Here is a 14,825-nt window from a genome sequence, read left to right on the forward strand (position 1 = left end):
AAGAAAACTTGGTCTGGGGATTAAAGGAAATAGAGGAAAGCATAGGGATTTCAGCAGAAAACGTGTCGCCAGACTCGTGGCTTGTATGTGCAGGCAAATGACAAAAAGTTCGCTATTGGAAAATAAAGCAGAAAGATCACAAGAGAGAAGAGCCAGAGGGATGGATCTCTAGGTCGTTCCTTTCGTTCTAAATCCTCTATATATCTTCTATGTTATTCACTCAGTCCTGTCTGACTGCCACCCCATGAACTGTAGGCCGACTTTAAGGCAATAGCAACCCACTCCAGGACTCTTCTGGAAAATCCCATGGAAGGGGGAGCCTGGTAGGCCGCAGTCCATGGGGTCGCGAAGAATCGGACACGACTGAGCGACTTCACTTTCACTCACTTTCGTGCATTGGAGAAGGAAATGGTAACCCACTCCAGTGTTCTTGCCCGGAGAATCCCAGGGTCGGGGGAGCCTGGTGGGCTGCCGTCTATGGGGTCGCACAGAGTCGGACACGACTGAAGCGATTCAGCCGCAACAGCATACTCAGATCTCTGGGAAATTAAAAATGCATGTCCCAGACTTATCATCCTTACCTCCCCCAGTGATTCTTAAAGGCATCATCTATCCATTAGCATGAACGAAAATGGTCTGGTGTCTGAGTATCTGTATTTGTTAGCCATTACGGGCTATATAGTCCATGGGGTCGCAGAGTCTCAACGACTGAATACGCACGCACACACACAGTATGGGATGATGAAATTCAGGAAAAGCTTAGGTGGAAGGAAAACAAGTTTCAAGACCCGGAATAGGGCTACTAACTTCCCCTGAAAAGAATCTTTACATAATGAGAACTGAAGAATTACTTAAGTATAATACCTGCATATATTGAAGTGAGGGTGCCCTACCCAGCCAGCAGAAGGGGCATCTATCCTGGGTCCCCCTTAACTTGGTATCTGTTCCCGAAACCAGAAGGCCTGGCTTTCACAACTAAAAATGACTCTAAAAATTGGCCTTACCAGTGCCCGGGGCTGAGGGAAGGAGGAGGCGGAACTACTTCCAACCAAAAGTCTCCCTTTCTTTCTACAGCCCGGTAATCATAGGTCCTGTTTCACGTCACTCACAAACACCACCAGCAGAACATCAGCGAGCAAAACTAGAAGCTTAAAGAGAAAACAGTTTCTGCAAGGAAAACCAGGAGTAGATTGCAAGGTAACAGTCCTTTTTCATTGTGTATCTAGGCGGCTCTGAAAAGAGCCTTTGGGTCTACGCGGCCACAGCACCCTGAACGCGCCCGATCTCGTCTGGAGAGCCTTTGGGGTTGAGGAGCAACGCCCAGGCTCACGCCCTCTCCCCGCGGATGCGGCGGGCGAGCTGGATGTCCTTGGGCATGATGGTGACGCGCTTGGCGTGGATGGCGCACAGGTTGGTGTCCTCGAAAAGCCCCACCAGATAGGCCTCGCACGCCTCCTGCAGCGCCATCACGGCCGAGCTCTGAAAGCGCAGGTCGGTCTTGAAGTCCTGCGCGATCTCGCGCACTAGCCGCTGGAACGGCAGCTTCCGGATCAACAGCTCCGTGGACTTCTGATAACGGCGGATCTCGCGCAAAGCTACCGTGCCGGGCCGGTAGCGGTGCGGCTTCTTCACGCCGCCAGTGGCCGGCGCGCTCTTGCGGGCCGCCTTGGTGGCGAGCTGTTTGCGCGGCGCCTTGCCGCCAGTGGACTTGCGGGCTGTCTGCTTAGTGCGAGCCATAATATCAGCAAGCTTAAAGACCGCCACCTAGCCACTTATTTATAGAGCGAGGCAGAAGCTGATTGGACAAAAGGCAACCAGGACTTTCCAATCGATAGTCGGACTGACTTAGTTCAGCTACTTCACTCGGTCGTGTCCGACTCTTCGCGATCCCATGGACTGCAGCACGCCAGGTTTCCCTATCCATCACCAACTCCCGGAACTTGCTCAAACTCATGTCTATCGAGTCGGTAATGCAGACTCGAACTTTTCGATTGTTCCCCAAAGCCCCTGACGTCAATTTTTTTTTCAATTTTTCCTGTAAAATTGCTCTATATTAGCACTTTCCAGAAGAAATACACACTACATGAGAAATATATAGACTTGCTAGCAATTACATTAAAAGAATTTCTCCTGTTTTTTATTTTATTCTAGACTATTTCAACACAGTATATCTAAAATTTTCATTTCAACATGTAATATAATTTTTAGATAGTTCAAAACTAACAGTTCAAAATACAGTGTACACATATAACACATGTCCACCACTTCCTTTTTCAGGCTAGCCACATGTCAATTGCCCAGGGCCACTGGTTTTTACCATACTAAGACAATAAATGCAGCTCTATACCGTCACCCCTCAACTTTCCCCAAACATATTTTAAGAATTTTAAATTTCTTTTCAGTAAAAACAATTTGATTTGCATGTGAGGAATTCAAGTTATTACTTAATAAACACATCCTTGCATAAACTTCAAGCAATTCCTTTGCAACAATTGATTTTTCTATTTTAGGAATGTAATTCCTTTGTTTTTAAAGACTCTAAATCACCACCAATGTATATTTACCACACATCCCATGAGTTTGCATCTATAATGATTCCTTGCATGCATGTGCGATGCTCAGTCACTAACTTGTGTCTGACTCTTCGCGACCCCATGCACTATAGTCTGCCAAGCACCTCTGCCATTTCCTTCTCCAGGGGATCTTCCCCAGCCAGGGATCGAACCCTCCGTCTCCGGCATTAGCAGGCAGATTCTTTCCCACTGAGCTACCTGGGAGAAACAGGATAAGCTCTTTGCCTGACATCTGATTTTTCTGATCATCTCCCTCCCCTCAGAGCCTAGAAGTTACCTGGCAAGCTTTTTTCTTCTTGAAAGTAAGTGGAAAATGATCTAATTCCGTCAAGATCTTTAACACAATAAAAAGACCAAGAAGATAAACTTTAACAGTAGAATTTAGCATTTTTATCCTGAAACGTATGACCATTACCTCATATCGACACAATTTGTGTGGATGGGTCCGAGGGAGCTAGAAAAATACTTGAGAACACAATAATAAACCAATGGGTATAATTACCAGGTACCTCAGGCTAACTTTTCCGATAAAAGAGCTGAAGATTAAAAATTTCCTTATTCAACGATGCAAAACAAGGTACACTGATTTGAAATTAGCGATGCTGAAAGCTCCGCTTCTCTGTACACTAGTACAGAACTGAATCTCGGAGACAGTTTTGGGTGAAATAGAAAAATTCTATTCCTTTGCCAGGCAAGAGGAGACACAGAGGGCTCTTGTCTCAAAGTGACGTGAAATCGCCCAGTCGTGTCCGACTCTTTGCGACCCCACGGACTATAGCCTACCAGGCTGCTCCGTCCATGGGATTTTCCAAGCAATACTGGAGTGGGTTGCCATTTCCTTCTCCAGATCTTCCGGATCCAGGGGTTGAACCCGGGTCTCCCGCATTGTAGGCAGACTCTTTACGGTCTGAGCCACCAGGTAAACGTCTCAAAAAACCGTCCCAACCTGGGAAGATTTTATGAGTTTTATACTTCTCAAGGGCGTGGTGTCTGACAAGTTTAGGGTGTATGCAGGATATCAGGTGGTCAGGTCTCCTATCTTGTTGAGCTTCTCTGATCTCTTCAATCTTGCCTCAGGTGGTTTCTAGTCTACTCCTCCTAGCAACTGTTCAAATCTACTTGGAACTCAAGGAAGGTCAAGGCTCGAGTCTTACATACAAAAAACGAGAAAGGGCCCCCATGTTTGGGAGTCCAAGGCCCGTTTTAGGTCTTTTTCAGAAAATTAACGCCTCCAATAATGTCCTTTGGCTTAAGATGCAGGTTTGATTTGATCCCTTGACGCATATGCCTTTAATTACTAAACACCATAAAACCAAAAAACCTTAATGAGTAAATCAACCCTCGTATCTGCCAATGCTGATAAGGAAGTTTAGGTTTCAAGGTTGACATAATATACATGTTTACTTTAAACTATCATCTAGGATATAACCTTTAAAACTTAGTGCTCAGTTCTTCCCAGAAAACTTCGGTGGCTCTGAAAAGAGCCTTTGGTTTGATTGAGACCTTTAAATTGCTGCCAAGTAACCCAGATTTCTATTTGCCCTTGGCCTTGTGGTGGCTCTCGGTCTTCTTGGGCAGCAGCACCGCCTGGATGTTGGGCAGGACACCGCCCTGAGCGATGGTGACTTTGCCCAGCAGCTTGTTGAGCTCCTCGTCGTTGCGGATGGCCAGCTGCAGGTGGCGCGGGATGATGCGGGTCTTCTTGTTGTCCCGGGCCGCGTTGCCCGCCAGCTCCAGGATCTCGGCCGTCAGGTACTCCAGCACCGCCGCCAGGTACACCGGGGCCCCCGCACCGACCCGCTCGGCGTAGTTACCCTTGCGGAGAAGACGGTGCACTCGGCCCACGGGGAACTGGAGCCCGGCCCGCGAAGAGCGAGTCTTGGCCTTGGCGCGAGCTTTGCCGCCTTGCTTGCCACGTCCAGACATGACTCAGGATCAACGGTTCCCGTCGTAAGCGACCTCAACGAATACAGAAACGGAAACTTTATAACCCCCGCTGGGCGCGAAAAGAAAGCTGTACGATTGGCTACCGGTTTACTTTTGTTTGGACCAATGAAAATGCGGCTATGCAGGATGCTTGCCTTGATTGGGCGAAGCTGAGCTGTGATGTCACACAGAAGACGTACCAACCACCAGAAACCTGTACTGAGCCTCATTTGCATAAACCCTTGTCCTTAAAAAGGTGCGTTTCGGCTCCCACTTCTTTAGTGGTTCTGTGACTGCAGTACTTCACCATGCCTGAGCCAGCGAAGTCCGCTCCTGCTCCGAAGAAGGGCTCCAAGAAGGCGGTGACCAAAGCGCAGAAGAAGGACGGCAAGAAGCGCAAGCGCAGCCGCAAGGAGAGCTACTCCGTGTATGTGTACAAGGTGCTGAAACAGGTCCACCCGGACACCGGCATCTCGTCTAAGGCCATGGGCATCATGAACTCTTTCGTGAACGACATCTTCGAGCGCATCGCGGGCGAGGCGTCGCGTTTGGCTCATTACAACAAGCGCTCGACCATCACATCCAGGGAGATCCAGACGGCCGTGCGCCTGCTGCTGCCCGGTGAGCTGGCCAAACACGCGGTGTCCGAGGGCACCAAGGCCGTCACCAAGTACACCAGCTCCAAATAGACGTTTTTATAGGCCGTGTTAAACCCAAAGGCTCTTTTCAGAGCCACCTAACATTTTCCAGAAAAGAGCTGGTGCGCTTTTCTTAACAGCGGGAGGGGTTGCTATCCCTTCAGTGGCATTTTTAAAATCGTAGTTTAACGAAAGTTTAAAGTACCTGGGTGTTACACAAGAAAGTTGCAGGTTTCCGAGAATTTGCTATGGAAACTAGGTTCATCTAGTCCCTCACCTTATGTTTATACTGAATAGCCACACTACCTAAAAACCTCGAGGGCAACAGAATGCTGGAGAGTTATAGGAAATCATGAAACTAATTTCCTAACATTTTTCCTTTGACTAATGGCTTCTCAGGAAGGGTCAGATTCAAACACTTGTAGTTTCGTACGTTCTATTAATGTGTCTGGGAGCCTGCAAGCACTGAATGGAGGTCATTTGCATACACGGGAACTCCAAATATTCATTGCATATCCCTTCTCTGACCTAACAGATAACACAAAATTATCTGAATTGCTTTCTAACTCCTTAAAAAAGATACTCCTGAGACGAATTTTTACAAGTGGGAATGGCAATATAAATTGCAATGCAATCAGCCACCGAAGCTAGGGGGGCGCTTCCCTGACCCTTGAGAGAACAGCGTCCACAGCGGTGACCGTCTTGCCTTTAGCATGTTGGGTATAGGTTTTGGGGTCACGTTCACTTTTTCTAGTAAGACTTTCAGCACCCCGCGGGTCTCTCTCTCTAGCCGAGATCTAAAGAAGCATCGACCACCCCTGCGGGACAGGGCCGGTTGGCGGGCATAGTGATGCCCTGAATGTTGGCACACAGGAATTTACTGTAGCTTACCGTAGTTTATAGTCCCTCCCCGCCTTGCCACGGCCTTGACATGTTGAGAATACAGATAAATCGAAGTTCTAAAGACAGAAATGTGGGGGTGGGGTGGAGTGGGGTGGGGGTGGGGTGGAGTGGGGTGGGGGTGGGGTGGAGTGGGGTGGGGGTGGGGTGGAGTGGGGTGGGGTGGAGTGGGGTGGGGGTGGGGTGGGGGAGATGTATTTTCAAGGCGGGGGCGGGAGCGGAAAGCCAGGCGTTTAGCTGAATTCTTCGGACCAAATTGAAAACTAGATCGGCGGGACAGATTCGCAGTTCTCCTTTCTCCCGCTTCCTTGTTTCAAACAAAGGCGGAGGAGGAGATACCAGCCAAGGCTGCTCCCGAAGTAGCAGAGTTCTCTTGGATAAATTGAGGCTGAAGGTATGGTACTCGTCGAAGGAAGAAAGGATCCTGTGGATTCAGAAATATATGGGGCACGAAAAGGAGATTGACCAGTGAACGTGGATCTCCAGTTGCTACTTGCCTAACTACAGATGTAGACACAAGATGTAGTGAAGCTTGCAGCCTGAATTGGATTAGGAACGGAAGGACTAACTTCTGGCCCCAGTTCCACCACGTGCTATGTGGCTGGCCATGGAGAAATTTAACCACTCTTGAGTATTCCACTGTGGAAGGCACTGTTCGCAAACACACCATGTGCAATGTGGCATATTACAGTGTGCTAACAATGTACGCTAGATTGTGAGGACAGTTCTACAATGTAGGTAGTGTCATCATCTCAAGGCAAAACACAAGTAATTTACCAAAGGTCACACAAAATTTTAGGGTCAATGGGATTTAGGCAGCCAAGTCCATGCTCTTAGCAGTAGGATCCACTGCCTGTCTTAGGTCATAATCGCCACCTCTGAAAACAAAGTGACAGTAAAGCTCTGAAACTGAACTTTGTTTTTATCAGTCACTCCTACAGCATGACTATTTATGTATTCATAGTTACTGGGCATTAGCCATGTTTTTAGTGCTGTGCTATATTCTTAGCCCAACTAGGCCACTTCTTGACTTGTCTTGCCACAGGCTATGTAAGGTATGGATCACCAGACCTTTCCTCTGTAAATTGGAAGTAACTCGAAAATTGTGATGATAAATTCAGAGGGAGTTTAGTAGCTCTTGGTCACTCAATGTTCTTTTGTCCTTTTCTCTCCTCTACCTTTGCATATGTATCAGAATCACATGAGATAGTAAATATGAAAGACTTTAATAATAAAGCATATTTTTTTCTCGTGGAAAGCCGGCAAATCAGTGGGACTAGCCAATTTTCTATTATTAACCCCACCCCACCCCCCCCACCCCTCCCCACGACACACACACATACCCTGTTGCTTTACAGTATTAACAAACTTTCAATAATGCTTTTTTCTTTTACCATGCTTCCCAGGTTCTAAAAGAAATCTCTGTAATAATTAAACTGCTCAAAGTGATCAGTAAAAGTTAACTATTTCTATTCTGTCTTCTAATAATCTTCAATGAATAACAGCAAACCAGATTTTAAACATTTAAACGGGATTTAATGCCAAAGGGATTTTAAATGTTCTTGCTGCCACCAAAACCCAACTGTATTTCCTAAACCACCCTTTCATCCAGTTAACTAATAAATATTATTCAGCATCTACTACTATTCACTACAGGATAGTCATTGTATGCTGGGATAGGAATGGAAAATTCTGAATAAAGCTGTTCTTGAACTTAATTCTTAGTCACTGCTGGTGGCCTTGAAAACTGGGAGAACTTTCATACAGGAAAAGTGGGCAGTATCCAGCATATTTAAAAACACACATATCTCTACTCCCAGCAACCTCATCTCTAGGAATTTACCGTTTTTGAAAATGTGAAAAATGACATGTTACAGAGTTTTCCAAGCAGCCCAGTTTGTAGTACCAAAGACTAGAAGTAATCTGAATGGTGAACAATAGAGTAAAACATTACAGTATATCATTCTACCCGCAGGTAAAAACAAATCTGAAGGCTCTTTTGCATAATATTAGTAGCAATATTTATTGATTAGTGTGTATTGCTTAGTGTGTGCCAGATAATATCCTAAAACTTTCCTTGTGTGCTTTGCCACGACCGACTCTGTGACCCTTTGAACTGTGGCCCACTAGATTCCTCTGTCCATGGGACTTTTCAGGCAAAAATACTGGAATAGGTTGCCATTTCCTCCTTCAAGGGATCTTCCCCACCCAGGGATCAAACCCCAGTCTCCTGTGTCTCCTGCATTGCAGGCAGATTCTTTACCTGCTGAGCCGTAGAGGAAATCCCAAAATGTCCTTGTATACATTAAATCACTTATTCTTTATAACAATGTTTTGAGTTAAATTAGTTTATACTTGTTTCACAGATTATAAAATACAGGTCCAGAGAGGATGAGAGACTTAGCTGTAAATGTACAGCTAGTAACAGTCGTGCCCCACTCTTAGCGACCCTGTAGACTGTGATCCACCAGGCTCCTCTGTCCATGAAAATTTCCAGGCAAGAATACTGGAGTGAGTTGCTGTTTCCTTCTCTAGGAGATCGTCCACACTCAGGGAGTGGAGCGTCGCGTCTCTGAGAAGTCTTGAAAAAGGGAACTGCCCTCTCTGAGGTTCGAACTCAGGACCTTCAGATTATGAGACTGACGCGCTGCCTACTGCGCTAAGGAGGCAGATGTGTGCACTTGGGGCTATTCAAAAGTAGTCTAGCTTCAGAATCCATATTTGTAACCACTATGTGGTTTCCTCAAGTATTGATAGGTGATGATCTCCATGATTTATTGTCAAGTGCCAAAAGCAAGATACAGGATAATGTGCAGTAGATTTCTGTACACTTATGTTTGTATGAATCTAAAATATCCCCAGAAGACTACTACAGAAATTGCTAATATTGGTTATTTTTGCAGAAAGGATGCTGGATAGCCTAGGAGCAGGGATGGATAGAAAATCTTTTTTGATTGTGTTGTTTTTACACACTTTGAAGTTTTAGTCATATGTGCACATTGTCCATAAACAAACAAATGAAATAATAAGATAATAAATGCTTCAGTAGAGATGTACATGGAAAACCCAAGGAGCAAATAATAGTTACCAGCAGAGGGGAGTGGTGTACAAAACAGCATTCTGGGCAGATGAAGTAAGAACATAGGTGTCACATTCAAGGCACTGGGAATGTTGGTGGGACTAACGTCTACAGGAGTGGGCAAAAGGGAGCAGTGCAAAGGGTTGAGCAAGCAGTCTGAATGTTACACCAAGGGCTTCATTCTGTATCATGAGCACACTTTGCAAAACAATGATAGGACTTCAGTATAAAACCTCTAGGTATGAACCATGAGGAGTTTATCAAATAAGATTCTGAAATAGTCATGATTCTAGATGCCAGTTTAACATTGTATGGTCATTTAAATGAAGCAGACTCTCACATTATTTGTTGAATTATCTAGCAGTCATAGATGTTTCTTTGTTTTCTGAGCATGATGGAGACAGAGAAAGTACCACTAATCCGTTAGGGAACTAGTAGTCCTTTTCTTAACCAGTTAAAAAGAGATGGCAAATACAACATTCTTACCTTTGCAACCAGGGAATCAGAATTGCAAACTGCATTGATCTATATTTAAGGACTCCGCAATAATGTTTAATTTTTGGACCTCATGGACCTGTCTCTTACAAATCAAGTGACACTCCCACATTTTTATTAGCTGAGAACAGACAGTAGTTTCAAATACGGGCACAGAATTTCATATTGGACAGGAGAAAGGGAATCTGACAACACATTAGGTCACTTTTTACAGCCAGCTAATTAATAAATTAATAAAATTCTTAATATATCAGCTCCTTAAAGGTGATGTGGATAAAAATAAAGAAAGGAAAGAGTTGGGATGTTGGGAAAGGTAATTTTAAGGAAGGCACGTGGACAAGGCCTCACAGAGAAGTCATTGGCATAAGGTGGTGAGTCACTACCTGGGGGAATCTGTTCCAGGCAAAAGGAACAAGTACCCAAACCAGGTCCCTGCTTAGTGTGTTTTGGGAACTGCCAAAAGGCCATTGTGACTGGAGCAGAGGGAGTCATGGGGTGAGAAGTTCTGATTTCTCATCTTTTTCTCTTTGTTCAACTTAATTTCTGCATAGAGCCTCAACAATCTGCAAGTTTTCTAGATAGCTGCTGAAAAAAATGCCCTGCAAAGCAAGAGAAGATCACTCTATCTCTGTTAAGATATACATCCAGAAAAACAAACAATAAAATACTTATAAAACCATCCCTGAAGAGGTGGGTTCTACCAAAGGAGTCTTGCTCTCAGCCATACCCCAGCACCAAGCCCAGAGCCTAGAATGTACACTGAGTCAGTGACATGCCAACCAATGTCTTTTCACAGCTTCATATAATGAAAGGACATAGCACTTAGATGGTTATCTAAAGAGGGGAGTTTTCTTATCTTTAATCATCCCACTCTCACAAGCCCACCAATTTGGTAAACAAACATTAGGTTTGAAAATATATGACAAACAAATTGGCCCATAGGAAGACACTGATGTTCACATTACTTATGGTGGCAAAATATTGGAGACACTCTCATTGGTCAAAACTAAGAGATTAGGTCAGGAAAACTCCTGTTTCTAGACCTGTTCAGGTTACTGTTCCTGCATGCTAAACAGCCCAAACTTGATGGCACAAAGCGCTGTATTAATCTTCACGGATTCTGTGGTCAGGAATCAGGTGAGAGCGCAGCTGCAATGGCTATCAGCTCTAAGATGTCTGGGGCTTTAGGCAGAAGATCACTGACTTGTGATGTACAGTACAACTGCTGAGGGCTAGAATTATCTAAAAGCATCTTCACTAGCTTGTCTGGCAATTGACACTGGCTGTGGGATAGAACTAACATTCAGAGCACTTTTTTTTTTTTTGGCCACTCGACTTGTGGGATCTTTTTCCCTGACCAGGGATCCAATCTGGTTGCACATCAATGGAAGTGCAGAGTCCCACTGGATGACCAAGGAATTCCCAGCCTGAGCACTTTTATGTAATCTGGCTCCCTAACTGTGTGGTGGCTTCAGAATGGTCAGACGTCTCATACATTCCAAAGAGGAGTGCCCCAGGACACCTAACCAGAAGTTGTGACATCCTATCTCAGAATAAAAGTCATAATCCTAATAAGGTCCCACACAGCACTGCCAGTTGTATATGAGAAGATGATTAAGTGACAGGGTACAAAAGTGGAAGCAGGGACTTCACCCTTAGAAAAGATCCTTGAAAATCCAGATGGAAATATTTTACAAGTCATGCTGTCCTAAGGATAATTCTTGGTATAGGAATGTTCTGAGTATCACTGGACTTCCAGCATTTGGCCCTGATCTGAAAACCAGTTGTGCTCCTAAGCCATTGAGACAACCAAAACACCCACACATTTTCAAAATTACCCCTCCAGGAGAAGGTACAATTTTGTTGGGGGGCTAGGGGTGGGGAATCACGTTGTTTAAATTTTGGTAATTGGCATCTAGTGCCTCAAAGATGAGTATTTGCCACAAGAGATACCATTTCAAAACTTTCCCACGTGGGCCCCATGGTGTAATGGTTAGCACTCTGGACTTTGAATCCAGCGATCCGAGTTCAAATCTCGGTGGGACCTTACTGGTTGTTTTACTTCTGAAACCTCGTCCCTTCACCCAGCTTTTTCCCTTGTAATCCAACCCACCACGCGTCAGTTTTAACGAGCAATGGTGACAGAGTCTTCTCGGACGGGAAATCGGAGCCCACCGGCTGCTGGGCGAAGCTGTGTTGAGAATCCAGCACCACCAGGAGAAGCCGCCCGTCCTATAACCCGTGCCCAGGTCTTCCCAGGTCCGGATGCGGAGGCGCCATCTCGCCGCTGTCTCGCTTTGCTTTATTCCTAGAAAGAAATCTGTGTGAGCAGGCAAAAGAACTTTGTTTTTAAAAGAATGGCCTCTTTACCCTAAAACTGGAAAAAGGAGTCTAAACTGATAAATTTGTGATTAGAAGGCGATAAACATGGGGTTCTGTTCTCTCTCGCGGCTGGGCTCTTCACAGAGGGCGCTCAGAGGAGGCATCTGAGCCCACAGGAGCAGAGCAGGATGATGGACTAGCATAGCAGTTCGGGCCCTTAACGCTGTCAGGCCGCCTCTTCCCGTCAAAACTGCAAGTCCCTTCAATTCTTACTTAGATTTATGCTAGGAATACTTCTGCACAAAGTTGATCTTGTGGGACTGTTCTTCAAACTGTGGGTAGCAACCCATGAGTGAGCAGCCCTTGCTATCACCTTTGAAAATTCCAGTACAGGACAAGTTCTTTCCACTTTGCTGGGGGCAGCTCCCCACATTTTCATGACTGATGAAACCTGACCTAACCTGCGCACACCTCCAACCTCGTTTGTCACCGTTCCTGTCACACTCATCCCTCCAAAATATCTTCTAGTCACAAGCCATGATACAATTATTTCTACCATCTTCTTTTCCTTTCCATGTTTACTACCAGCAAGACGTTTTTGCCCTCCATTTTTCCCCCAGTTCTGATTCTCTATTCATTCCTCAAAAATAACTTAGACCTTTCAGCCCTTCTTACCCAGGCCTTCATTGGCTTCCTTTATCTAGGCTCCATCTGTGTTTCCTCAGCACCCAAATGTCCCCTTCTCCTACCAGCTCATGTTTTAATTGGTTGTTGAATAAACCCTCCCTCCTGCTCTGGACAGAAGATCTCCTAAGGGAGAGACCAGTACTGTGGCCTTGTTCACCTTTCACTTCTCAGTCCCACAATCCCTGGCTTCTGTTAGGAGTTCAAAAATATTGAGTGCAGAGTTCCCTGGCGGCCTAGTGGTTAGAATTCCAATCTATCCCTGGTTGGGTAACTGAGATCCCATAAGACATGTGGCCAAAAGAAACAAACAAAAAATAAATTATATAAAGAGAAAAAAAAAACTTGCTGAGTGCATAAATTTTCACCAAATCTGATTTGATCATCCCAGAACCCAGGGTAGCTTGTGTCCATGTTTGGTTCCAAAACATTCTGCTCTGCCTTTTCCCAGATTTCTTCTCGCTGTTTTCCTTCAATGATCCCAAGTCTACCGTAAACTCTAAGAACCAGACTCTGCCCAGGACTAGAGCAGAAACTTCCCTGAAGGTGAATGTCAACCATGACTTTGTCTTAATGAGGCCACAGCAGTAGCTCAATTTGGAGTTGAGGAAGGATATGTAATAGGAGCACCGAATTTTGCAATTTTGAATGAGAATTTGAAAAGAAAGTCTCTTTTGACTACATGCTTGCCCTGTCATCCTAAAGTCTGGTCGTGCCTACTTCTGGTTATCTATTGGCTAGGGGGAGGCCAGTGCCTGCCGTGGGCCTAGTGTCTGAAAAGCACTAATTACACATTTGTCATCCAGTTGAAGATTGTTGAATGCTGCACAGAAAACAAGGATTTAATCTGAAGGCGTTCTTTTTCCCTTTCTGAGGGTGCAGGAAGGAGACCTTAGCCTCTGAACACTGCACTTGATTCATTCCTTACTCGAAGGGCTTCACTTGCTATCCTCTTCACATTTCGCCTGAGGGCGTGAGTCTGGGAAAGCTGTAGGAGGTGGCCCTGGGGAAATACAGGCCTTTTCTCTGCTACACCGGGCACGGCAGGGTCAAGGCCTCTTCCTCACATGGTGCACTTTTGTTGACATATCAGGGGCCGCGCGGAGTCAAGGCCATTAGGACTCTGGAAAATGTCGTCGGGCTGGTGTATCTGTTGCTGACTAAGTTATGCCGAGGGAAGAGAAATGTACCCGGGTTCTCCCCACTCAGGTTTAAAAGCGATTCCTTTGTAAGGACATTTTGCTTGTACCCGCCAGGTTTTGACAGTTTAGGATCTCCAATGGAGGATCTCTACCCTCTCTCCTGAGGGTACAGTCTTCTACCCACTCTATGCAAACAACGAACAGTCCTTGGCCATCCTTCACCTGTTCTAGAGGAAAACTCCCAACCCGGCATTCCAGAAAAGAACCAATTTAAAGATTTTGTCCACCCTGAAAAAAATCCTTCTGTAAAGGAATCCTGCAAGAAACCTGCCCTTTTGTCTTTGGTGATTTTTTTTTTTTTTCCTTCCCCAGGTAGTGGGAGTTGCGCTTCAACGTCTAAATCCACTAGAGGCGCACCGACCCGGACGGAAACCCGCCTCCAGTTTAAAACCTGAAATCCTGGCACGCAATCCCAATCCTCAAATCATGAAAATATTTCAGCTAGGTCAGTCTCATCCTACGGGCGTCGAATTCCAGGAAACTACTTGGAGCAAACTAGACTCCCCAGTACAGCTAAAGAAATCGCTGGGTACTCACTGCTAAACTTGGGCTGGGTATCTTTGCGCTCTGAGCCCGCGAAAAGCCAGCCTGAGGAGTTTGTGAAGATACTGGATTAGGATGAGACTCAGAATATTCACCAAGACCCATCACAGAAACTGATTATCTTGCAGGTTTTCACCAAGTGTGGACGCCGATGTGTGTGCGGGAAACAGATGCGGCAGCAGGGGAATCTTCTCTCTGTCCATTTGGAAGTCTCTGCATATTTTCTGTTGGTGAAAATAGGACCGTGGGCTGGACTCGGTCCTAGGAAGACTCCCGAGGGCCTTTCCTTCCCCTTTCCCCTCACCTCCCCGGCTTCGCTTTGTGCTCCCAGCGCTGCAGGGATCTTACTCCAATCGCATCTTCCAAGCATGTTTAATTCAGTTTTCCTTAAACGTCAGTGTCTCATCTGCGACTCTGGTAAATCTTTCCATAACGCGTCAGCAAAAGAGGTAAATCAGTTCAG

The 14,825-nt window shown here is 45.6% G+C and overlaps 3 protein-coding genes and 2 non-coding genes across 5 annotated transcripts; 2 read left to right on the forward strand and 3 right to left on the reverse strand.

The window, feature by feature from the left end:
* Positions 1-1,188: 1,188 nt before the first annotated feature.
* On the reverse strand, positions 1,189-1,737 carry LOC139033664 (histone H3.1). Its single transcript, XM_070463112.1, has one exon. The coding sequence runs from the start codon at positions 1,735-1,737 to the stop codon at positions 1,327-1,329; it is 411 nt and encodes a 136-aa protein (XP_070319213.1). The 3' UTR covers positions 1,189-1,326.
* A 2,097-nt stretch (positions 1,738-3,834) lies between these two features.
* LOC110143304 (histone H2A type 1) lies at positions 3,835-4,527 on the reverse strand. Its single transcript, XM_020902944.2, has one exon. It carries the CDS (start codon positions 4,497-4,499, stop codon positions 4,107-4,109), a length of 393 nt encoding a protein of 130 aa, XP_020758603.1. The 5' UTR covers positions 4,500-4,527; the 3' UTR covers positions 3,835-4,106.
* A 215-nt stretch (positions 4,528-4,742) lies between these two features.
* On the forward strand, positions 4,743-5,239 carry LOC110143306 (histone H2B type 1-C/E/F/G/I). Its single transcript, XM_020902946.2, has one exon. The coding sequence runs from the start codon at positions 4,808-4,810 to the stop codon at positions 5,186-5,188; it is 381 nt and encodes a 126-aa protein (XP_020758605.1). The 5' UTR covers positions 4,743-4,807; the 3' UTR covers positions 5,189-5,239.
* Positions 5,240-8,633: 3,394 nt separating this feature from the next.
* TRNAM-CAU (transfer RNA methionine (anticodon CAU)) lies at positions 8,634-8,706 on the reverse strand. Its single transcript has one exon. It is a non-coding gene; the product is annotated as a tRNA-Met (tRNA).
* Positions 8,707-11,586: 2,880 nt separating this feature from the next.
* TRNAQ-UUG (transfer RNA glutamine (anticodon UUG)) lies at positions 11,587-11,658 on the forward strand. The gene has a single exon. It is a non-coding gene; the product is annotated as a tRNA-Gln (tRNA).
* The last annotated feature ends 3,167 nt before the right edge of the window (positions 11,659-14,825 follow it).

Source organism: Odocoileus virginianus, unplaced genomic scaffold (genome assembly GCF_023699985.2).
Source record: "Odocoileus virginianus isolate 20LAN1187 ecotype Illinois unplaced genomic scaffold, Ovbor_1.2 Unplaced_Scaffold_29, whole genome shotgun sequence".
Taxonomy (NCBI): Eukaryota; Metazoa; Chordata; class Mammalia; order Artiodactyla; family Cervidae; genus Odocoileus; species Odocoileus virginianus.

Bases quoted from the DNA above. Each gene is read 5' to 3' on its own strand.
- LOC139033664 (XM_070463112.1), bottom strand. From the start codon at position 1,737: ATGGCTCGCACTAAGCAGACAGCCCGCAAGTCCACTGGCGGCAAGGCG.
- LOC110143304 (XM_020902944.2), bottom strand. From the start codon at position 4,499: ATGTCTGGACGTGGCAAGCAAGGCGGCAAAGCTCGCGCCAAGGCCAAG.
- LOC110143306 (XM_020902946.2), top strand. From the start codon at position 4,808: ATGCCTGAGCCAGCGAAGTCCGCTCCTGCTCCGAAGAAGGGCTCCAAG.